Source organism: Lissotriton vulgaris, chromosome 8, assembly GCF_964263255.1.
Source record: "Lissotriton vulgaris chromosome 8, aLisVul1.2, whole genome shotgun sequence".
NCBI lineage: Eukaryota > Metazoa > Chordata > Amphibia > Caudata > Salamandridae > Lissotriton > Lissotriton vulgaris.
Genome location: NC_141696.1, coordinates 227,083,887 through 227,109,461, shown reverse-complemented (window position 1 = coordinate 227,109,461; position 25,575 = coordinate 227,083,887). Strand labels below are relative to the sequence as shown.

At 49.6% G+C, this 25,575-nt stretch overlaps 1 protein-coding gene across 1 annotated transcript in view; it reads right to left on the bottom strand.

Annotated features, from left to right (window-relative positions):
* The window catches only part of SCAF4 (SR-related CTD associated factor 4), a 915,362-nt gene that overhangs the window by 508,712 nt on the left and 381,075 nt on the right, over window positions 1-25,575 (bottom strand). The window contains exon 15 of the mRNA XM_086934003.1: window positions 14,145-14,341. Within this exon, the coding sequence (XP_086790129.1) occupies window positions 14,145-14,341 (197 nt within the window). The remainder of the gene's footprint in view (window positions 1-14,144; window positions 14,342-25,575) is intronic.

The following is a 25,575-nucleotide window of genomic DNA, read 5'->3' as shown; positions in this document are numbered from 1 at the left end:
CTTTATTTATGTACCGGGGACTCCCATACCGACAACGGGGAATGATTCAGGCGTGTGAATCTATGAAAGATACCCCCAATACTGGATAATGATGTTCATACAGTCTGATGGTAGGTTCAGATAACTAAAGTCTAAGAATTCAGGAGCCAGATTGCCAAATTCAGTTGATTTGGGTCTGGATGTTTGATGTCTCCATGGTTCTGCATGATCAGGGATGGAGTCAGTCGTAGCTTTTGGTGTGGAACGAGAGAGTTCTAGCAGTGTGGTGAACCACGGTTGCCGTGCCCATGTGGGAGCTACCATGATCAGTTTTAGAGACTGTTGTCTGAGCTTGCGTACTACCAATGGTATTAGTGGTATGGGCGGAAAAGCGTACGCAAATCTGCCTGACCAGTTCATTCATATTGCATTGCCCTTGGACAGCGGCTGTGGAAACCTGGCGGCGAAGGTTGGGCATTTTGCGTTTAGTTTGTGGCGAACAGTTCTGTCTGGACGACCCCAATGGTGAAAGAATGGTTGAAGAACCTGCGGATGTAGTTGCCATTTGTGAATTTGTTGTGTCTGCCGACTCAACAGATCTGCTATCTGATTGTGAACTCCTGGTTGTGCTCTGCTAACAGATATACGTTTTGTGGAATGGCCCATCTCCATATGCTCTGTGCGAGTTAGGACAGTAGTCTGTACTTGGAATGTTTTGAGTGCTAAGAATATTGCTAGCAGCTCTAGATGATTGATATGGAACAATCGTTGTTGACTGTTCCATTGTCCTTGAGTTGTATGGTGTAGGAGATGAGTTTCCCATCCTGTGAGGGATGCGTCTGCTGTAAGCACTAGCTGTGGAACAGGCTTGAGGAACGGCTGCCCCTTTGTCAAGTTTTTGGCGTTCCACCACTGCAGAGAGCGATGTGTGCGGCTGTCTACCAACACCAGGTGTGTTAGTTGCCCTTGTGCATGGTTCAATTGCTGTGCTAGACATTCTTGTAATGGGCACATATGCAGTCTTGCATATGGTAATAGGAAGATGCAAGATGCCATCATGCCTATTAGTCTCATGAACATTCTGGCTTGCGGAGATTGTTGCTGTTGAAAGATTGTGACTAAGGCTTGAATCGCAAATGCTACTTACCAGTATGCATCTGTTCTTGGCATGTAGGGCTGCTGACATTCATATCTGTGCATAGATCGCCGCCTAGTGTTGGGTCCGGATGATTGCACATTGTTGTCCTGGAAGAGTCTTCGAAGTATCACGAGATAGGTGGCTCCTCCCCTGGACTACAGTGCGCATGGGCATCGCCTCCATCCCCAGATTGTTTTTAGCCATTGGCAGAGATGGAGTGAAGTATGTGAGTGATGACCATGCTATGGGCATATATATATATATACATATGAATGAATACTGCAGCTGCTACAGGCGCCGGGGAGGAGGGTGGGCGATATGAATGTCAGCAGCCCTACATGCCAAGAACAGATGCATACTGGTAAGTAGCATTTGCAGTTCGAGGCATGTGGGCTGCTGAATTCATATCTGTGCATAGAATACATAGCAGTCCCTCCATTAGCGGCGGCCGCCCGTGCCAGCTGCAGCAGTCTGAAAAAGTGTTTTGAGAACAGCCTGACCAACAGCTGCCTGCTGTTTGGAATGCACGTTTACACAGTAGTGTTTAGTGAAAGTATGTGTGGTAGACCATGTGGCTGCTCTACAGATATCTTCTAAGGGAATGTTACCTAGGAAAGCCATAGAGGCCCCCAACTTCCTGGTGGAATGGGCCCTTGGTGGGATAGTGAGAGTGCGCTTAGCTTTAGCGTAACAGATTTGAATGCATTTCACGATCCACCTAGCGATCCCAGCTTTGGAGATAGCGTTTCCCTTGTGGTGTGTGGCAAAAGCAACAAAAAGCTGCTTGGTTTTGCAAAAATCTTTTGTCCTGTCTACATAGTACATCAAGGCTCTCTTAACATCAAGGGTGTGGAGCATCCGCTCCGCCAGCGTCTCTGGGTTTTGGAAAAACACCGGCAACTCAATTGTCTGGTTTATATGGAATTGAGAAACAACCTTGGGTAAGAACTTAGGGTTAGTACGGAGCACAACCCTGTTAGCATGTACCTGGAAGAAAGGTTCTTGGATGGTGAGCGCCTGCAGCTCGCTAACCCTCCGTAGCGATGTAATTGCTACTAAGAACGCAACCTTCCAAGTCAGAAACTGAAGCTCACAAGAGTGCAGTGGCTCGAAGGGAGGACCTATCAGCCTTGTAAGAACCACATTGAGGTTCCATTCTGGAGCTGGTGGGGTCCTTGGTGGAATGACTCTTGAGTCCTTCCAGAAAGGCCTTGATAGCAGGGACCTTAAAGAGTGACAGGTGTTGCCTATTCTGGAGGTATGCTGCCATAGCAGACAGGTGAATGCGGATGGAAGAGTACGCCAGATTGCATTGATACAGGTGGAACAGGTAACAAATGATGTTTTGAATGGAAGCATCTAGCGGGTCAATATCGTGGTTAACACAGTAGATGACAAACCTCTTCCATTTAGCCGCATAACAAGCTCTAGTAGTGGGCTTCCTTGCCTCCCGAATGATGTCCATGCAATCGGGAGGAAGATTGAGGTAGCCAAATTCTAGGACTTCAGGAGCCAGATTGCCAGGTTGAGCTGTTGCGGATCTGGGTGCTGAATGTCGCCATGGCTCTGCGTCAGAAGGCTGGGAGTGAGATGAAGCCTTTGATGCGGTACTACGGAGAGTTCCAGAAACGTGGTGTACCATGGTTGGCGAGCCCACGTTGGAGCAACCAGGATGAGCGTCATCGAGTGCTGCCTGAGCTTGCGTGCCACCAGCGGTATCAGAGGTGCTGGGGGAAAAGCGTACGCAAATCTGCCTGACCAGTTCATCCACATCGCATTGCCCTGTGATTGCGGGTGTGGGAACCTGGCGGCAAAGCTTTGGCATTTTGCGTTCTCCTTTGTGGCGAACAGGTCTATCTCTGGATGACCCCACTTTTGGAAGTACGGTTGGAGTACTGATGGATGTATCTCCCACTCGTGCATTTGATGGCTGTGCCTGCTGAGCAGATCCGCCATCTGATTGTCCTTGCCCGGGAGATGCTCTGCCATGAGGAAGATGTTCCTCTGAATGGCCCACTTCCACATGCTCTGAGCCAGATGAGACAGCTGCGGAGAGTGTGTGCCTCCCTGCTTCTGAATGTAGTACATGGCCGTCATGTTGTCCGTCCGGATCAACACGACTTTGTTGCACAGATGTACTTTGAACGCCTTTAAGGCCATGAAGATTGCCATCAGTTCCAACACATTGATGTGCATCTTCCTTTGCTGTAGTGTCCAGAGTCCCTGCACTGTGTACTGGAGTACATGCGCTCCCCATCCCTGGAGAGAGGCGCCGTTGTCAGGATAATCTGTGGCACAGGCTCTTGGAATGGTCGGCCCTTGCAAAGGTTTTGTGGATTCCACCAATGCAGAGAGTTGTATGCCCGACCGCTCACCAACACTAGGTCTGTCAGTTGCCCATGAGCCTGAGTCCACTGACGTGCAAGGCACTCCTGAAGCGGACGCATATGTAGTCTCGCGTGCGGGACAATGGAGATGCAGGAGGCCATCATGCCTATCAACTGCATGAACACCTTCGCTGGAAGCGAGTGCTGAGGTCTGAACCGCTGGATCCGCGCCTGGATACTGGCGATTCTCACTGAATTTGGCTGCGCAGTGGCTGCCAGAGTGTTGATTGTCGCGCCCAGATACTGTCGCACGTGGGCGGGCTGGAGATGGGACTTTGGGTAGTTCAGAGAGAATCCCAGCTCGTGCAGGAGATGAATGGTGCGTGACACGTGGTCGACGCACTGCTGTTCTGTCTTTGCTTGAATGAGCCAGTCGTCCAGGTAGGGGTAGACGTGGACGTTCTGGCGACGGAGATGCGCCGCCACAGTCGCTAGGCACTTTGTAAAAACCCTTGGCGCCGTGGTGACCCCGAACGGCAGAACCCTGAACTGGTAATGCTGGTCTTGAAACGTGAATCTGAGATACTTCCTGTGGGAAGGATGCAGGGGGATATGAAAATATGAATCTTTCAGATCCAGCGTAGCCAGGAAGTCCCCCTGCTGAAGCAGGGGGAGCACTTGCTGTAACGTGAGCATATGGAAGTGCTCCGAGAGAATGTACCAGTTTAGGGGCCTGAGGTCCAGGATGGGCCTGAGGGATCCGTCCTTTTTGGGGATCAGAAAATACAGGGAGTAAACCCCTGTTCCCCGTTCTTGCAATGGAACGAGCTCTATTGCCCCTTTTTGCAGCATGACCAGAACTTCCTGCTGCAACAAGGTCAAGTGCTCGCCGGACATAGGACGACTCCTTGGGGGTATGTTTGGTGGAATGGAAGTAAGTTCCAGACAGTAACCGTACTGGATAAGAGACTTGACCCACCTGTCCGTGGTGATGGATTTCCACGCTGGCAGGAACTGCTGGAGTCTCCCCCCGACCGGTGTTGTATGGTCGGGGGGCAGTGACAAGACGTCACTGCTTGTTGGCTGTGGTGGACCTGGAGCTGTTGTTTCCACGCCCCCTGCCCTTGACGTTATTGCCTCTGTAGCCACCCCTACCCTTGTTGTTGTACGAGGTTTGGGTATTACTTTTGTAATACTGTGTGGACTGCGATGCCTGACCCCTTGAGGTGCCCCTGGAATTGGAGCGGCGAAAGGAACCACTCCGAAACTGCTGATTTTGGAGGGCCCCCATAGACTTGGCAGTTTCCGTATCTTTTTTCATCTTTTCCAGTGTCGCATCCACCTCAGGGCCAAACAGGTGGTCAGGATTAACTGTTGGGTTCAGTATTGTAGTTTGAATGTCGGGTTTGAACCCTGAAATTCTAAGCCAAGCATGCCGTCTAAGCAACACACTGGTGTTGATCGCCCTGGAGGCTGTATCTGCCACATCCAGTGCACATTTTATGGATGCATTCGTAATAAGCTTTCCTTCCTGAATCAGCATTTCTCCTGCTTCCTTGTACTGGTCAGGCAAGTGTTGCAGTAGTGATTCTAAGGTGTCATAATGAACCCTATCATAGCGTGCAAGTAGGGCCTGTGTGTTAGATATTCTCCAAATATTAGCTGCCTGTGCAGCAATTCGTTTGCCTGAGGCCTCGAAGATCTTGGACTCTTTGTCTGGGGGAGGAGCGTCACCAGTGGTCTGCGAGTTCGCCCTCTTCCGAGCGTTGGAAACAACCAACGAGTCCAATGGCAAGTGTCCCTTGATGTATGTTGGATCCGAGGGCGCTGCCTTATATTTCTTGTCAATGCGAGGGTTGACGACACGCGCCCGGGTGGGCTCCTTGAAGACCTCCGTTGCGTGTTTAAGCACCCCCTTAAGCATTGGCAGCGTTTTGACCGACTTTTCAGCCACTGAGAAAGTGTCAAATAAAAAGTCCACATCCACAGGGTCCGAGTGCAGCTCGACGTCGTGGTTAGCCGCAGCTCTCTCGATCAGAGCGTTGAAGGCCGCCGAGTCCTCCGTCGGTGACGTTTTGGCCGCAAAAAGTTGCGCGTCCTGGCCCGACTGCGGGTCCTCTGGGTCGCCTCCGGCCGACCAAGGTTCGTGCTCCTCCTCCGGATCCGAGTACGCCGGATAGTTGTACTCGGCGTCTTCCTCGTCCGCATCGCCTGCGGCGGAATGCGTTGGCGAGTGTCCCAGGGCTTGTGGAGACATAGGTTCTACCAGAGCCGAAGATTCCGCAGAGTCCCTCTTATTTTTGAGAGGGATCCGAAAATGTTCCAACACCGGCTCCGTGGTGATTTTCCTCTTGAGGAGAGACAGTTTCCCGGTATTGGCGTCGATGATTACCTCTCGACGTTCCTCTTCAGCAAGCGGCTGGAGCCGAAGCTTCGACACCACCAAGGCAGCTTTCGGTGTCAATACCTCCTTTGAGGGCCCGCCCTGTTTCGGCGCGAAAGCCTTCGGCGTCGACTTGGGCAGCAGGGTAAAACGGATAGGCGTCTGCGCCTTCGCAGGCTTCGGCATGAGCTTAGGCGCCACAGTGTCCTGATCGGGAACCACACTGTCCTTCCGTATCCGCTGCAAGGATTCCGCTACCTTCTTTGTTAAGGCCGGAGAGGGCTTGACCGGCTCGAGCGATCTTCCCGCGTCGAGAGTCGGATCGACGGCAGGCACCTTCTTCGGGGCCGACACCCCACGCGCCTTGTCCCCAAGGGCCCTGTGCGCGTCGTCGCCCTGACGCTTCTTTGGAGCCGTCTTCGGGTCCACGACCCCTTTCGGCGCCGACGCAGCCGCGTCGGTCGACTTCGCCTTCGGCGCCGACCCCGAGGGCTTCGGGTCGGCCATCTTGGCGTGGCTCTTCAAGTCGGCCATCTTGAATTTTTGGGAAGTTGACGCCTCCAGAACCTTCTGCCCCAGCGCAACCTTCACTTTCGGTTTCGCATCCGAGGGTGCGTGACCAGACGGCTTCACTTTCGTTTTCTTCAACGGGAGTGGCGCCTCAGAAATGTCCGTGACCGGGCCCGGAGGCGGGGACGTAGGACTTATAAGTAGATCTTGGGTAAGGCCTGAAGGCGATCCCTCGACCTGGGCCGTATGAAGGGGATTGACCCCTGAGTCTGGTTGGGGATGCTCCTCCTCCGAGCTATCCCCTACAGTGGCAAAAGCCCGATCGTCGTCCTTTACCTCGTCGGCGACTTCGTCAAAGTCCTCATCACCCGCGTCGTAGGTCTCCCCTTCGGACGCGGGATTAGATTCCGAACCTTGTACGTCGTCTTCGTCTCCAACAGATTCTTGGAATATGTCGTCTGGTGGGGGCGCCGCGGTAGCCGAGAACTTAGCCTGGAGCCTATTGGCCCGACGAATCTTCAGAGTTTTCTTGCACCGGAATTTCGAACACGCCATGCAGCTGTCTTCGTTATGGTCCGGTGACAAGCATGTATTGCACACGGGGTGCACGTCGAGGTGTGAATATTTGGAGTTACACACCGGGCACTTCTTAAACGGTGTCCGCTCCATAGCAGAAATGTAGTGTAGGCCCGTCCGCGCCGAAAGCACGCGGAAGGGTAGCAAGAGTTCGGAGCTGAGAGTCAAGACAAGAAACCCGAACGCAACTATACCGACGCCCAGCCTAAAGACCTTTTGGTTTCGAGTAGAAAGTCGAACAACTATCGGTTCCGACAGAGGGAACCGAAACACATCCGAACCCAATGGCGGAAAAAAACAATCTGGGGATGGAGGCGATGCCCATGCGCACTGTAGTCCAGGGGAGGAGCCACCTATCTCGTGATACTTCGAAGACTCTTCCAGGACAACAATGTGCAATCATCCGGACCCAACACTAGGCGGCGATCTATGCACAGATATGAATTCAGCAGCCCACATGCCTCGAACGCTCTGTATCCTTGCTGGACTGGGATACGCTAGAGCTGTAGATGTATTTATTGTAGCCCCTAGATACTGATGTATGTGAGAGGGTTGGAGGTGCGACTTGGTGTAGTTTGTTGTGAACCCCAAGTCGTGCAATGTCTGAATTGTCTGATGTGTGTGTTGGACACACTGATTGAATGACTTGGCTTTTATGAGCCAGTCGTCCAGATAAGGGAAGACATGTATTTGTTGTCTCCTGGGGGGTGCCACTACCACTGCTAGGCACATTGTGAATACTCGTGGTGCCGTTGTCACTCCGAATGGAAGGACCTTGACCTGATAATATTGTCCTTCCAGTACAAACGAATATGCTACTTACCAGTATGCATCTGCTCTTGGCATGTAGGGCTGCTGACATTCATATCTGAATGAGTCTTCGAAGTATCACAAGATAGGTGGCTCCTCCCCTGGACTACAGTGCGCATGGGAATCCTCTCTATCCCCAGATTGTTTTTCGCCAATGTGGCAGAGATGGAGTGTAGTACTGTAAGTGATGACCATGCTAAAAGTAATTCCGAGTGCTGGAGCCGCTACAGGCGCCAGGGAGGAGGGCGGGCGATATGAATGTCATGATGCATTCTGGTAAGTAGAATATTCGGTTCGCGGCATGTGGGCTGCTGAATTCATATCTGTGCATAGAATACATAGCAGTCCCTCCATTAGCGGCGGCTGCCTGTGCCAGCTGCAGCAGTCTGAAAAAGTGTTTTTAGAACAGCCTGTCCTACAGCTGCTGGCTATTTGGAGTGCACATCTACGCAGTAGTGTTTGGTAAATGTGTGTATGGTAGACCATGTGGCTGCTTTACAGATTTCCTCTAAGGGTATGTTTCCCAGGAAAGCCATGGATGCCCCTAACTTTCGTGTTGAGTGGGCTCTTGGGGGAATAGTTAATGTGCGCTTAGACTTTTGATAGCAAATCTGTATGCACTTAACGATCCATCTGGCTATACCTGCTTTTGAAATGGGGTTGCCTTTGGGTTGTGGTGAAAAGGCAACAAACAGTTGTTTTGTCTTTCTGAATTCTTTAGTCCTATCAATGTAGTACATGAGAGCTTTTTTGACATCTAGTGTGTGGAGCATTCTCTCTGCCACTGAATCTGGGTTCTGGAAGAACACAGGTAGTTCTATAGCTTGATTCATATGGAACTGTGAAACCACCTTAGGCAGAAATTTAGGGTTAGCGCGTAGTACCACCCTGTTGGAGTGAATTTGTATGAATGACTCTTGGATAGTTAGTGCTTGAAGTTCACTAACCCGTCGTAGCGATGTGATCGCTATAAGGAAAGCCATTTTCCACGTTAGGAATTGTATCTCGCATGAGTGGAGAGGCTCAAAAGGTGGACCCATCAGTCTGGTAAGGACCAGATTTAGGTTCCATCCAGGTGCTGGTGGGTGCCTGGGAGGAACTCGTTTGAGTCCTTCCAGAAAAGCTTTGATGGCAGGCACTCTGAAAAGTGAGAGATGCCGCCTATTTTGGAGATAAGCTGCTATTGCGGATAAATGTATACGAATAGAAGCGTAGGCCAGATTGCATTTGTATAGATGTAATAGATAACAGATGATGTTTTGAGTAGATGCATCTAGCGGATTAATGTCATTATTGGCACAATAAATGACGAAACGCTTCCATTTGGCTGCATAGCATGCTCTAGTCGTGGGCCTCCTTGCCTCTTATGATATCCATACAGTCAGGAGGCAGGTTGAGGTAGCCAAATTCTAAGACCTCAGGAGCCAGATCGCCAGGTTGAGCTGTTGCGGATCTGGATGCTGAATGTCACCATGGATCTGCGTCAAGAGTCTGGGTGTGAGGTGCAGTCTTTGATGCGGTACCACGGAGAGTTCTGGAAACTTGGTGTACCATGGTTGGCGTGCCCACGTTGGAGCAACCAGGATGAGGGTCATCGAGTGTTGCCTCAGTTTGCGTGCCACTAGCGGTGCTGGTGGAAAAGTGTACGCACATTTGCCTGACCAGTTCATCCATATCGCATTTCCCTGCGACTGTGGGTGTGGGAACCTGGCGGCAAAGCTTTGGCATTTTGCGTTTTCCTTTGAGGCGAATAGGTCTATCTCTGGATGACCCCACTGCTGGAAGTATGGGTGGAGTACTGATGGATGTATCTCCCACTCGTGCATTTGGTGGCTGTGCCTGCTGACCAGGTCAGCCATCTGATTGTCCTTGCCTGGGAGGTGTTCCGCCATGAGGAAGATGTTTCTCTGAATGGCCCACTTCCACATGCTCTGAGCCAGATGAGACAACTGTGGAGAGTGTGTACCTCCCTGCTTTTGTATGTAGTACATGGCAGTCATGTTGTCCGTCTGGATCAACACCACTTTTTTGCACAAATGTACCTTGAATGCTTTCATCGCCATGAAGATTGCCATCAGTTCCAGAAGGTTGATGCGCATGTTTCTTTGCTGTACTGTCCATAGTCTCTGCACTGTTTAGTGGAGTACATGAGCTCCCCATCCCTGGAGAGATGCGTCCATTGTCAGTATCATCTGTGGTACAGGCTCTTGGAACGGTCGGCCCCTGCAAAGGTTTTGTGGATTCCACCAATGCAGAGAGTTGTATGCGCGACTGGTCACCAACACTAGGTCTTTTAAATGTTCTTGAGCCTGATTCCACTGACGTGCTAAGCACTCCTGAAGCGGAAGCATGTGTAGTCTCGTGTGCGGGACTATGAAGATGCAGGAGGCCATCATGCCTATCAACTGCATGAACACTCGTGCTGGAAGCGAGTTGTGGTCTGAATTTTTGTATCAGCAATTGAATGCTGTTGATCCTCACTGAATTTGGCTGTGCTTTGGCTGCCAGAGTGTCTATTGTCGCGCCCAAGTACTGCCGTACGTGGGCGGGCTGAAGGTGGGACACGGTTTGACAGCAATTGATAAAAAGGGAGGTGATGGAGGGTGATGGAAAGGATTATGACGAGGGATAAAACAGGGTCTGTGAAACAAGGAGCAAACATAAATAGGCTTTAGCACAAGGCCCAACCACAAAGAAGCAGCAAGAAGATGCCCTAAACCTTTCAGTCAAGGCCAAATGCCACAGTGAAATAGTAGCCAATGGGCTCCCGACCCTTGGGGCCACTACGCCCTATATGTGAGAAGTTGGCCCGATATGCAGTGTTCACTATTCTAGTGACCACTATGCATCGGTCCAAACGACCCTTATGGTGATTGGTTGTAAGTCACCCTTAGACCAGCTATCCTAGTAGCGTGGATACGAGCAGTCTTCGGGCTAAACTCTAGAGGGCGTGTTAAGCCAGCTGTTATACCATCACATTCCCCTTGAACACCAAGTGAAAGGACACCACACAAGTGTTATGAAAATAAACAGTGTATTTATTAGAATCACAACAGCCCTGGACTCTTTATGAGGACAGGGTACTAAGCACAGAACAAAACTCTTAGGAAAATACTTCAAGTGCACAATCAATACAAGTGCCCGAGGGCACGGAAAGTTCTAGTGGTCTCGGGCGGACCCGATAAGGCAAGTCGGAAGCGAGGGACTCGGGACCCTTAAGTAAGGAGGCTATGCGGGCACCGAAATGCCGGAGTTACCTAGCCACAAGGGCTGCGGCTGCACAAGTCTTACAGGCGTCGGGGGTCTTCGCTGACAAGCCAGGAGCCGGAAGGAAGGAGTTGCTGGCCGGCAACCAGTGAAGAATAGTTCGTAGAGATCCAAGCCTGGATCAGAGATCGATGATACCTGAAAGCAGAGGGGACCAAGTTCGTACTACTAGCCAGTAGTCAGAGGGTACCAGGAGGGCACCGGATGGCCGTCACCTCGACTAGGTGAGTGGGCGACGCTAGGCTCTGCAGTCTCACGGACCAGGAGGCGTTGTCGGCGACCAGGATGGAGGTGCGAGCTGTCCCACGAAGGTTGATGCTGTCGGCGTCGCTGGGCCCAGGATTGGGGCAACAAGCCTTGGCAGATTTCAGGGCCACGTGGTGGGCCTAAAATGGCGTCTTGAGTGGACCAGGAGGGTCCGGAGTGCTCCTCTCGTAAAAAGGAGCAAAAGGCTAGTCTGGAGCAACCAGACCAGCAACGTTGGTTGTCGTTCGTCGTCAAAGGGTCACAAGCCAGCGGCTAGTGATCGGACAACGTGCTGAACAGCAAAGCAGAAGGGCCCCACGCAGATCGTGGAGATACTGGGAGGCTGCGCTTCGGTGCTGGAGCTGCTCAGGGTCGGGGCTTCTCGGACCCCAGAGCACTCAGAGGATTCCTTCGGTGATCGTGCTGGTTTAAGAAAGCGTGCAGGTTTTGATGATGGCCGGTCCCTCGAGGTCTCGTCGCACCCACAGATCTCAGCTGAGCTGACGATGTGGGTAGAGGTCAGAGGTCAGAGGTGCCAGGGAAGTCGGTTCTCGTCGAGCTGGGTCGTCGGATTCCTGAGGAAGGACTTGCAGCAAACCGCAGAGTTCTTAGATGGTGCCTGCGGGTGCAGGGTGACTACTCCTTAACCACAAGGGAGAAATCTTGAGAAGAGTCTCGAATGTCCTTTTGTAGAAAGTAGTTCTTGATTCAAAGATGATCTAATTTGAACAGGGGGCCCGCTCCTATCTTTATACTAAGAAAAGGGGCTGACCCGGTGACTAGGTCCTGCCTATGGGTGGGACTAGGAGGGGGGTGGTTACACCCCTCTCCCATGCCGGACTTTCCCCAGGCCAGGGGCTGGTGTGCCCCTGGAACTGGTTCTGACCGGCCTATGCGTAGTGCCACTCAGCAGTCACCTTCCTGTAAAGCCCTGCCTACCCAGGATACACAAAACCCTATCTGGGATGGTGCTAGCACCGCCCCGGACAGGAAGCCCTTTGTCCAAGCTCTCCTCGCTGGAAGGACTCCCAGCAGCAGGAGGTCAGACTTGTGTCTGTGGTGGCAGCATCCATTTTGTGGAGCTGAGGCTTCGTTTAACTTTAACCGGGGTTCACAGTTACATACATGTTGTGTCCCTCTAGAAGGGTGGAATGCTAACCCCGTCGCCAGAATTGGCGAGGGGTTAGTATTCCAATTCGTATGACACCTTACTCGACATGTTTTGATAAAGCAATACCAAAGATAGCATTTAACAGCGAGGATTATAATGCACTTAAGAGTATATGGTATGCGTTATCATGGAACAGCTATTAGGACTTGGTTCCACAAGCTGCAAACGGGCTCAGCTCATGCCAGAGCACCATTTCACACGATTCCAAGCACTCTGCCTTCAGGATTGTCAAGGCCTGCCATAGGAGTGACTGATAGGAATCTGTGTGTCCATTTTAGGGTTAGATATAGGTATACTATATCTAAAGCAAAGGGTGATTACACCACCTTGCCCCAGCTGTCATGCAGCCAGTTGTGTCAGATTTAGATGGCCATCCAGGGGTGGCATAATACATGCTTCAGCCCCTGGTAGGCCCTGGGTACACCTATGCCCTGAGTTACAGGGTCTGATAAGGTGGCCCAGTGCCAATTGGAAATGTACCTAAGGTACATGGAATCCATTTTAGAGAGAGAGCAGTAGGCCTGGGGTCCTGATTGGCAGGGCCCCAGGCTAACTATGTCAAAAACCAGCTAAAACACAGGGCAAAAAGTTGGGGGCAACCATAGTCAGGAGGTACCTTCCTAAACTATAAATGACTACTTTCTGTGGGAAGTGGGCATAACCATGTCCCTGAATTCCTATGTTTGCCATCACAAAGATGTCCACTTCTGAAAAGTTGTTTCCACCTCAGATTAGGCCACATTAGGGGTTATACTAGCTTGGGCGTGACGCCTACCTGACTAGCTAATTTCCCCACCTGTCCAGGGGCCTAAGGGCTCTGGAACAAGAGGGTCGGCTTTCCTGTGAGGGGTGTCAGACTCATTTCAAAGGCAGTAGCTTATTTGAAGCTCCCCTGCCTTGGAATGCTAATCAGCAGGTCATCCTGTGGGGAGGTGTAGACACCCGCTCCCGAGTAGGCTTTGTTTCTGACCTCCTGAGAGCAAAGGCTCTCACCCTTGGAGATCAGACACTTGTCTCTGGTGGCAGGCTGGTAGAATCCAGTCAGTTTTAAGGGGGCACCTCTAAGGTGCCCACTTGGTTCTTGTATTATTAAATCCAACACTGGAATCAGTGTGGGTTTATTAATGCAAGATGTTTGATACCAAATATCTCTATCCTCAGTGCAGTATGGTGCACTAAGGCTGTAAGGCCTGCTGTAGGTGTGACATCTATACTGAATGCAGTGTCTGCTGGCATGGCAAACAGGGATGTGTGCAATGTCATGTTTCACTTTTGTCTGCACCAAGACACGCAGCCTGTAGTGGCAGTCTGTATGCGTTTGGTGAGGGGTCCTTGAGGGTGGCACAATTTGTGCTGCAGCCCTTAAGATCCCTCCTTACCCTCCTTGCCTAGGTACCAGGGGTACCATTTACTAGAGACTTACAGGGGGTGAAAAAGGTATTACCAATTGGGGAAACAATTGTACATTTCTGGGAAAGAGATATGGCAATGGGAACCAGGTTAGCAGGCACCAAGTCCACTTTCAGTCAAAATCGCATCAAATACTAGGCAAAAAAGCCTGGAATTTGATGCGAACTATTATTAAAAAGTAATGATTAACGTTATATTTCCTATTATTTAATAACACATTACCAGTAAATCAAACACCTAAAATTAGACAGGTTATTCAACTTTATCAACTTTAATATTCATAAATACTAAGAACATCTGTAATATAGGAAAATAATATTGACTTACCACTAAGAGTTTCAGGTTTAATACTAAGCAGGCCTTTTTGCCTACGTTCTCGTTCTCTATCTCTATCTCGTTCACGCCTTCCTTGTGATCGGGATCTCGGAGAATGACGCCGACGATCACGGGATCGTGAGCGTGATCTTCTATGGCGTGACCTCCTTGATCGAGATCCAGAGCGTGAACGTCTTCTTTTGGGTGATCTACAATATAAAAAATACATAATTAAAATACTACACTTTTTTGTGAACTAGGAAAAGTTACTGTGAGCACTTTTCTTAGAGTTGCAGGGCAGTCAGATGATAATAAATGTACAAAATGAATGTGACCACCTATATCCTATAGTCATAATCCAGTTTTTCTCCAACTTCTCCCATGTAGAAACAGACCGTCAAAGGGGAGATGAAGAGTTAACAACCAAAGCATATTTAAAGGTGCTATGAGGTGAGATATTCAGCAACAGTTTAGATATCACTTAACATGTAATTAATTCGAGGTCCAGAAAGCTCTAAACTTTAGGAAAAAATGGAGCTTATTTAACAGTAAGTAAAATGTTTAACACTCATATATATATATATATATATATATATCAATCAATCAAGTGCTAGGCATTACATTCTAGTTTAACAAAGGGCCCTCTAGATCATGATATTGTATGGGAGAGTTGTTAGTTTTGCCCTAAAACCATGCAAAAAGAGCTCCAGGGCAGAAGTAAAGTAAGATCTTCATTGGTTCTCACAAAGTTAATTCAAAGTTATGTAATAGCACAAAATCAAATCTTGCTTGCAGTGATTGTGATTCGGTGATCCAGTGGAATGTGCTTAAGAAAATGGCTCTGTGTACCTGCCACAAAACTAAAGAAATGTTGAAAGGACATATCACCCTGAAGAACTAAACAGCAACTTAATTGCAATAAACTTTTTCTAGGTGCAACTGATGGTACAAAGGGAGGCAAGAGGTTATGCTGGTGGCCCACAGCCCCATCACAACAGCCACAGGTTGGCAGGCACAATCATAGGGATTTAAGTCCAGATGCCCACCTGCGACTTGGAGGTAACAGTGGCTGTACAGGATGCTAGTTCACCTCTAAATATTGCTAAGATGGGGAGCTTCATCTAGTGATTTACCAATCACAGCAGATATTCTCTGTCACAAGGGCACCCACAGTGAACACTGGAACATTCAATAACCATTAGCAAGATCACCAGAATCAGGGCATTCCAGTTGTAGCTTCAGACGTTGATTTTTACAGAATCATAAGAGCCAGGAAGAAAATTGCATCACATGCACGCCAGAGGCAACTTGGAGTTGCCCCCTGAACCAAACCCACAACCTGTGTCCTGACTGAGAGGCTGCCACCAAGCAGACATGTTGATGGACACCTGGGTAGAGAACAATCCGCTCTTGTGGGCCTGCAACAATGCACATCCTGGGGCGAGGTGCTAGGCCTCCGCCCTCAGGAGGGGCAGGGGAGCTTCAAAGGCATGCCGCCTTTGTGAGCTTCTCCAGGCCACTTGCTGTACTCAGCAACTGGCCCCCACCGGTTCCGACCCCCACTCTGGCAGGAAAAAAAAAAAGAGGAAAGGGGGTGGGCCAGCCTCTGCCAACTCCACCCCTCAGGTGGGGGTGGCGAGGTAAAGCACAACTCCGAGTTCACGCCATTTTGAGAATGGGGAGCACAACCCAATTAGAGCTAGGCTCCTGCCCCCCTCCCACTGGAGAGTGGCAGGATAGGGAGTGTACTCGCCCCAGGACAGGGACCCATTGGTCCCTGCCCTACCTGTAAAGCCCCTAAATTTAGTATTTAGGGGCACCCTGAACCTTCCTTCCTCAGATCCCGATTTGGAAACAAGAAGAAGAACAAGAAGAAAGAAGACCTGCCGTGCAGCTGCTAACAAGAGGACGCCACCAACTGACTTGGCCCCAGCCCTACCGGGCTGTTGATCCTTGAACCTGCTCAACCCCTGGCGTCTCCAGTGGTCAGCAACCTCGAAGACCCCGGAGGACCTGACTGCCTTACTCATCTAAAGGCTGGGACTCCCACGAGCAGTGGTTTTGCTCAAACAACCACCCTGGTGCCAGCTGTTTGGATACTTGCTGTTTGAAGTTGTTGTGGAAGTACGGGACTAAGAATTTGCAGGTATTTATTGCCTGTTTGACTGCACCGTTTGAAAAATTAAGTGGACTGCTGATACTATTTCCTCATCATTGAGAGTGGAATACAGCACCAGAAGGATTGGAGGGCCATTTTGTGGCAGGCCGGTAGTGGGTATGGTCCCTGCCAGCCAAGTCTTGCTTTAAGAGAGCAACTACCCAGTTCAGAAATACTGAATCCCCGGTCCTGATGATGTCATAAAAAATATCTGGCTGAAACGCAACCGCGCAAGCGTCGACACTTCTAAAGGAGTCCCATCAAGTAGAGTGGTGTGAAGCGCCCCCTGTATATTTTTGGAGGTGTTATTCCTCAGGCGGTGTAGGGACTACCTCATAGTGTATTGCCCTGACTTTAGAGTATACATGCTGTTTGTTTTGTTCACAGTAGGGGAACCATTTATTGATTTAGTGGTTTTGTTGATGTGTAGATGTTGAATATATGGTGTATATATTGTATAGATGTAGTGTATTATTTATATATGAATGCGATTTTTCTCTTGTAATGAAATGTATATTGTGTATATATTGTATATGTATTATTTTGTTGTGACTATATTGTGTTCCTTTCCCGTCACTTGTAATGTGCACAAGCGAGATTAGTAGAAATTAGTTTGTTTACAATAAGACTAAGAACAGCAGAGTAATTAATTGTATTCTGTTTTGAAAACAAATATCCATGATTTATCGCTCAGTACCATTTCTATTTTTTTCCTACATCGTTGATGTTATACTCAGGTATATGAGGGTAATTTGGGCATGAGCCCTACTACTATATATACTTGTGACTCCCACGAGCAGGGGTTCTGCTCAAACAGCAACAACCCTGATGCCAGTCAGGAACGGTGAATCCAGCACCCCTCGAGCCTGGCCCGTGCCTGAGTGAACAAAGACCACAAGGGCGTCCCCCCTGCGACTGTGACCACGAATCCAGCACCCAAGGACCCTCCTCGACGCTCTTGACGACACCTGCAACCTCACAACAAGGGGAGCCATCCAACCACGACCAGCTAAGGGTAAGATTTCCTGACACCAAAAGACACCCCTGCACCCGGGGCGCCACGGCCCCTGTGCCCAACTCCTGGGTGTCTACCTATACTACAACATCCCAACTTGCCTCTCGAAGTGGTATTCGCACCTGTAGAATCTCCGTCCCCCGAGCCTGCAGCCTTTGTTCAACTTCAAGCTGTAAAACTACACTGACCGGTAAGAAACCATTCGTTTTGCAGCGTGAATCTTTCTGGATTCACTATGCTGTGCATAGACTTTGTAGCGGTTTGTTATACTTGAGGCGGCTGGGTGGAAGATGAGTGTTGGGTGTTGAATATGTGCTGAAGCACTTTCTGTCCCACTTGTGCTTCCTTGTTCATTTGTATGTCCACACAGTAGTGCTTCGTGAACGTGTGAACTGAAGCCCATGTTGCCGCCAGGCATATGTCCTGAATGGGTGTGTTAGCCAGGAATGCTATTGTGGCTCCTTTCTTCCTGGTAGAGCGGGCTCGTGTCCCCTCTGCCAGCTCCTGTCCTGCTTGCTTGTGGCACAACTATTGTTTGTGCGATCCACCGTGCAATGGTTCCTTTCGTTACTGGTTTCCCCATGAAACTTTTTGCGAAGGACAGAAAAAACTGCTTTGTTTTCCTGTGTCCCTTAGTTCTCTCTATGTAGTGCTTGACTGCGCTTCTGGCGTCCAGAGTGTGCAGTGTTCTTTCTGCGCTTGTGGCTGGTTTCTGGAAGAAACTTGGTATTTGTATTGTCTGATTGATGTGGAACCTTGACACCACCTTTGGCATAAAGTGTTGGTCCGTTCTCATCACCACCCTATCATTATGTATCTGGATGTAGGGTTCTTGCAGCATTAGCGCCTGTAGTTCACTCACCCTGCGCAGCAAGGTGACTAAGAATGCTGTTTTCATCGTTAGCATTTGTAGTGAGGCCTTATGAATTAGTTCAAAAGGCTCATTCATGAGTTCTGTCAGGACTAAATTAAGGTTCCATGCCAGTGATGGCACCCTCTTTGGTTGTGCGATTTTTTTGCTCCTTCCAGGAATCTCTTTATTATCTGTGATGTGAAGAAGCTCTTGCCTGTTTCTCCTCTTGTGTAAGCGACTATAGCCACCAGGGTACACCAGGTGTACCCTTAGTGAGGATGAGCTCAGGTTTTCCTCGAGCAGGTGCGTGAGGTACTTAAGCACTGTTGAGTTCTTCTGTATCTTCTTGTGCAGCTTTTCCTGTCTGCACCATAGTGTGAACCTCTTTCACTTTGCCACATAACACTTGCATGTGCTGGGTCTTCTTGCTTCACGTAGTACCCTCGGAGTGCTCTCTGGTAATTTCAGATGAGCGAACTCTATGTCCTCCGGAGCCATGCCACTAGGCTGAGGCTCTCTGGGTGCAGCACCTCCCCGTCTTGCATGGAGAGTACGTCTTTCTGTCTCCCGAATCTGTGGGGTGCACTTTGTGTCATCTGCATTATCTGTGAGTACCAGGTCTGCGGTGCGACCAGTATCAGAGTCATGTTGCTGGTTCTGCACTTGTTCAGTACTTTCTGTATCAGAGGGATCGTCGGAAAAGCGTAAGCAAATGTCTTTGACCAGCTTATCCATAGGGCATTCCCCAGGGACCCTTCCCTAGTTGCCTGGCTGCGAAGTTTTGACATTTTGCATTCTGTGTTGCAAACAGGTCTATTGACTGTGTTCCCTACTTGCTTCTCTGTTTATTGTGCATTGAGCTCCCACTCGTGGGATGCCGATGTCTGTCTGCTGAGCAAGTCTGCTTCTACATTGTCCTTCCCTGGTAGGTGTATGGCTAGCAGGTCTATCTGGAGCAGGATGGCCCATCTCCACATTTCTTGCGCTAATTTTGAAAGCGGGGCTGATTGTGTCCCTCCCTGCTTGTTTATGTAGAACATCGTTGTTGTGTTGCCTGTCTGTATCAACACTTTCTGGTTGTACAACTTCGTCTGGAAGGCCTTTATTGAGAGGTAGACGGTCTTTAATTCCAGGTAGTTGATGTGTTTTACCGCATCTGCTGGTCACTGAGTTTTTCCATGTGAGCGCCCCATCCCTTCTGGGATGCGTCTGTGGTGATGGTCACCGTTGGCGGTGTCAGAGGTTTCCCCCTTCTCATGTTCCACCATGCTATCTCTTCTTGCACTGAGTGCGTTACAATCACTAGATCTTCCCAACGGCCTGTAGCTTGTGATCATTGTTCCTGTAGCCATTCTTGGAAAGGTCTCATGTGCAAGCGTACATTTGGCACTAGATGTATGCATGACGCCATCATTCCCATGATTTTGCTCGCCGTCCTCACTGTCAGAGCTCGCCCCTTCTGGTAGAGTCGTGTCTCCTTCAGCAGCGCTAGCGTTCTCTTCTCGCTGGGGAACAGTCGATCTGTGCTTCCAGGAACATTTTTACTTGTTCCAGTATCATTGAGAATTTCCCCCAGTGGATGGAAAATCCCAGGTCCATCAGTGTGTCTGTCACTCTTTGTGAGTGCAGCTTGCACGTTTTGTATGAACTTGCTTTTACTAGCCAGTCGTCTAGGTAAGGGTATACGTGTATTCCCTCCCTTCTTAGGTGTGCTGCGAGGCACTTTGTGAGAACTCTTAGCGCCGATTTTAGTCCGAACGCCAAGGTTGTGAACTGGTAGTGGTCCTTGTTGATAAATCTGATTAGATGCTTGTGCCCCCTGTTCATTGGGATGTGCAGGTAGGCATCCTTGAGGTCTATGGTGACCATGAAGTCTCCGCCTTGTAATTGAGGGAGTACCTCTTGTAGGGACGTCATCTTGAATTTTTGCGTTCCTATGTACTTGTTGAAGAACCTTAGGTCCAGGATGGGTCTCATTGTCTCGTCTACCTTTGGTACCAGGAAGTAGGTTGAGTACACTCCCCTGTTCCTTTCCTTGTAAGGTACTGGTTTGATGGCCTGTTTTTACAGGAGTTCTTTTGCTTCCTTTTGACGTAGTTCTAGCTCTTTCCTTGCTAGCGCCCTTCTTTTCGGCTTTCTGTTTGGTGGTCTCCTTTCCAACTCTATGCAGTACCCGAACTGTATGATGTTGAGTACCCACTTGTCTGTGGTTATTTTCTTCCACTCCTGGGAGAAAAGGTTTATTCTTCCTCCCACTGCTGTTACATGATCGCAGATGTTTTGCTCGTGTACCCCCTTGTTGTATCCGCGCTCCACCCTGGGAGTTTTTGCATGGGTGGGCAACTGTCGCGTGAAAAAGTCACTTAAAAGAGGGGGTCAACAACCTGCCTCTATTTTGTCCATGTCCATTCCCTCTCCCGCGAAAGGACTGGCCCCTTTGTTGGTACTGTTTGGGTGGTTTTTGTTGCCCCTGCTGTGTCTGGGTGTCGGACTGGTGAGACTGTTGGAACGCCTGGTGCGAAGTTCCTGGCTTGTTTCCTCCCCTCCCGTTAGGTCTTCGTGACGGGGTGCCCCTCTTTGTTCCTCCGAACAGTGTCTCTCCGTTGAACGGGGTGTTTAGGATGCTGTGTTGCACTTCCAGTTTGAATCTTGAAATCCTGAGCCAGGCTTGCCTTCTTTCCGTGATGCCCATCATGAGTCTGCGGGCCGTGTCAGCCCCGTCCAAGGCAGTCTTGAGGCAAGAATTTGCCACATTCTTCCCTTCTTCCACAAGATGTGTAGCCCTTTGCTGGTGTTCTTCAGGGAGGTGTTTTAGTAACTGTCCCAGTTAGTCTAAGATCTGGTACTGGTGCCTGTTGAGCAGTGTGTTGGAATTTGCCATGCGCCAGTGCATTGCGGCATTCCGTTCGACCTTTCTCCCAGTCAGGTCCATCCTTCTGCTTTCCTTGCCCGGGGGTGGCCCTGAGGTTGTTGGCACATTAGCGCTCCTCCTTGCCGTAGCTGTATTGATGGAGTCCGCCGTGACTGATCCCTGAATTAGGGCGGGTCCTTTGAGGAATGTTTGTACTTCTCCGTCCTGGGTGTGATGGCTTTGCAAGTTGCAGGCTCCTTAAAAGCCTCCCTCCCCTGTGCCTTGACGCTGTCGAGCATCGGCAGGTACTGGCTCCTAGTTTGTGTTGGAAGCAGTGTTTCTAGGAGGAAATCCGCCTTCTGCTTTTCCTCGTCGAGTTTTACCCGGAAGGCTGCTGGTGCGTTCCTGATGACTGTGTTGTAAACCCCAATGTCATCAGATGGCGAGGGTCTCGAAGGGTACGTGTCCAGGCTGTCCTCCGGACTCTCTGTGTCGAGGTCTATGTCCTGTGCCTCCGAGGATGCAGAGCCCAGGATTGTCCTCTGATCGTAATCCTCCTTCTCCTCGTAGTAGGAGGCTTCTTCTTCTGGATCTTCCAGCACCTTCGGGCTTCCCTACTGTCCTTCGACATCATAGTCCTCTTCTTCAGTAATATCGACAACCTGTGGTCTTGGTTTCGTCGGGATTAAGAAGTCCTTCATCCTGGCATCGAATTCTTTTTTGCGCTGCAGGATGTTATCCATTTCGGCCTTGAGCCGTCTCTTTTTCTTTTCCATTTCAGCGGCACGTTCGGCGTCGAATGGATCGGCCGCTCTCTTCGGCGGATTGGTCTGCGTTGAGGCGACTTTCGGCGCCGAGCTGGGTTTCGGGTCCTTCTCTTTCAGCTTTGAACGTTCCTTCTCGGGGACGTTTTTCGACGACTTTGCTGTTCTCCAGCTTTCGGCGCCTGGGAGCCCGCTCTGAGGATCCGCTGGGCCTGTTTGTAGCCGCGGATGCCGAAGATTTTGGTGTCGGCGCTTTCGACAACTTGCCCTCGTTTTTTCGAGAGTCTGGGTCAGACTGTCGAGTGTCTTTCGGGGCTTTAGGGGCCGTCGAGTCTCCTACCTTTTTAGGAGTCTTCTTATCAGTCTCTACGACCGTGTAGCCGTCGTCTTCTCCGGCGACGTTGTCCTCTTAGTCTGTTGAGAGCCCCAGGTCTCGAAGGGATGGTGACTGGCCCTTGCCCTGCATGCGGGCATTGGCCCTCCTCTGTCTAGCTCTTACTCGAAGAGTCTTCGGTGTGAAGGCGGAGCAGGCGTTGCAGTCCTTGCTCTCGTGGTCGACCGGTAGGCAGAGGTTGCAAACCGGATGCTGGTCCTTCGCGTACTTGTGATGGCATTTCCGGTTGAATGGTGTGTTGTCCATCTCCTGTGTTCAGGGGGCCCCCTGAGCGAGCATTCTCTGATGGACGTCGAAGTTCTGGGAGTTCTCCTGTTCCTTAGTCGTCCTCTTCGATGGTGTAGTCTCTCGTCGTCTTTTCCAATCTTTTTTCGTCCAAAAAGGCTTTTGGTGTCTTCTTTCTCCAAAAATTTCTGGAGCCCTCTCGGGAACGATCCAGACCCAACCGCAGAAAAAAGAATCTGAAGATGGTGCCCAAGGGTGGGAGCTTCCGCAGGAAGTGTGCCGACGTCACAGGAAGGACACCAAAAGGGTCACTGGAAGGACACCAAAAGGTGGGACGTCTACGCCCACCTGGGCTACGGAAAAAAAAAAAAAGAAAAAAAAAAAAAAGAAAAGACTACGATTCCTGACCCAACCACTAGACTGCGGAATAATGCACAGCATAGTGAATCCAGAAAGATTCACGCTGCAAAACTTTGGTTCCCCAGTATTGGTAACTTTCATAGAATCCCATTCCCCCGTCGTCGGAATGGGAGACTCGGTAAATAGAAAATACCATAGCAGTAGGTACAACAGAGAAACTTAGGCCTAGGCCTCATCTCATTTTGGAGCCTATCCTATCCACCTCTTTTTGTAAAAGAGACCAAAAAAGTTGCAACAACCAATCAGAATAGCCTCACCCCATAGAACCCTCCTGAGAGAGCCTCAGAGCCTCAGATTTTCATAACCGTTGTGTAACAGTAACTACACGTGTAAAAGGCTGAGCTTTTCCCAGGGGATGAGGGTGGGCGCATGGGAATCTATGAAAGTTACCAATACTGGGGAACCAAAGTTACAGGTAAGTAACTTGTTTTCTTGCCCCAGTATTGGAACTTTCATAGATTCCCATGCTTTCTATCAGAGTAGCTAGCAGTAAGCAATAACAGCACATTTTGTTACATGAGTATCAATACATCCTATCACACTTGTTATCATAGGAAACAGACATAACCTGCTACCATAGAAAGGAATACAGTATGTGATACAAAATGTGCAATATAGGAAGAAGGGATTGTAGGAAAAGCTCACCTCTCATTGAAAAAGATTTCTCAGGCCTGCCTGTCCAACTGCAGCTTCGCTTCCCATTGAAGAGTCCAAGCAGTAATGCTTTGTGAACGTGTGGGTACTGCTCCACGTAGCTGCTCTACAAATGTCTCTGATCGGGACTCCTGCGAAAAGGGTCACAGATGAGGATACTGATCTCGTCGAATGAGCCCGAACACGTCTTTCCAACTGTTTGCCCGCTTCTTGGTGACAAATGTGAATTGCATTGGAAATCCAACGAGAGATGCCTTGTTTTGAAAGCGGAAACCCTTTCCGCAGAGCACTGTTGGAAATAAAGAGTTGGGATGATTTCCTGAAGCTTTTTGTGTGTTCCAGATAAAATTTCAAACATCTCTGGACATCCAAGGAATGTAACAACCTTTCTGCCGGAGAAGTTGGTCGAGGGAAAAAAGATTTTAGAACCACTAGCTCATTCAAATGGAAATCCGTCGGGACCTTTGGAATGAACTTTGGATTTGTTCAAAGGATTAGAATGTCTTTCTTGAACTGCATAAAAGGTTCCACAATGGTGAGTGCTTGGAGCTCACCTATCCTCCTAGACAATGTTAAGGCTAAAAGAAGAGCCAGCTTCCATGAAAGAAATTTAAGATCCGCTCTGGGAATCGGCTCAAATGGGGTTCTCATGAGATGAGCCAGAACTAGGTTAAGTTGCCAGACTGGGGGCGGAGGCCGGACTGGAGGAAACACCCTGAAATGGCCCTTCAGGAATTGTTTGATAATTCTCGCAGACAAAAGAGAAGGACTGGTGGATGTCCGTCTAAATCTAGAGATAGCAGCCAAGTGCCCTTTGATCGAAAAATGAGCCAGACCCGACCTAGCTAAAGAAAGAATGTAAGGCAAAATCTGATGAGGAGCCGAAGTATTTGGATGGAGATTCGGCCGTTGACACCATAGACAAACGTTTCCATTTTGCATGGTAATCTTATTTGTACTTGGAGCACGGGCTTGAGATAGTATCTCCTTACATTCCGTAGAGAGGTTTAATTTGTGGAATTCTCTGTATTCAGGAGCCATGCTGTCAACTGGAGTGAGCTCGGATTCGGATGCAGCACCTGACCCTGAGACACTGTCAATAGAGACGGAATGGGCGGTAGGTGTATCGGCTGATCTTGAGAGAGTAGGAGTTCCATGAACCAGAACTGTCAGGGCCACGCTGGTGCAATCAAAATCATTCTGCAAGGTTCTGTTTTGAGTTTCCTGATCAGCCTCGAAAGTAGGGGTGTTGGAGGAAAGGCGTAAACAAATGCGCCGGACCAGGCTATCGAAAGAGCATTCCCCAGTGATCCTCAATGGTGATCCCTGCTTGCGTAGTATCGGCATTTTTTGTTTTCTCGGGTCGCAAACAGGTCTAGGTTTGGAGTGCCCCAATTTGAGAAGAACTGATCGAGAGTGTCCTGATCCAGTTCCCACTTGTAACTGATTGATTTCAGACAACTGAGTGCATCCGCCGTTGAATTGAGTGTACCTGGAAGATGTTCTGCTGTGAGAGAAATCCTGTGGAGAATTGCCCAGTTCCATATTTCTTGGGCCTCCCTTGAAAGAACTCTGGATCTTGTCCCGCCCAGTTTGTTTATACAGTGCATGGCGGTCGTATTGTCCGTACGAACCAGCACCAATCAGTTCTGTATTCTTGGAAGGAAGGCTTGATGAATGGCTCTGAGTTCCAGCAGATTGATATGGGACGTGCGCTGCTCGGGCGTCCAATGACCGCTCACTTGTAAATCCTGCAACACTGCTCCCCAGCCTTCTAGCGAAACGTCTGTGGTGAGAACCATGGGACATGAGGAGATCCTGAAAGTGAGACCTCTTGAAATATTGTTCTTCATTGTCCACCAGCTGCTTGCCTCTCATTTCTGGAGTAACTTATCTCGTCTTCGAAAGACCCTTCCGCCTGGCACCACTGACTGTCTAGCTGCTCTTGCAGAGGACGAATTTGAAGCCTGCAGTGCAGAACTAATGGTATGCAAGATGAGATCGATCCTAGAAGTGATTTGTAAAGGCGAACCGACAGTTTTCTTCCTTTGTAAGAGACGAGCTGAGAGAATGAGTCTCTTGTCTTTCTTCCGAAGGGAAAGCTTTGCA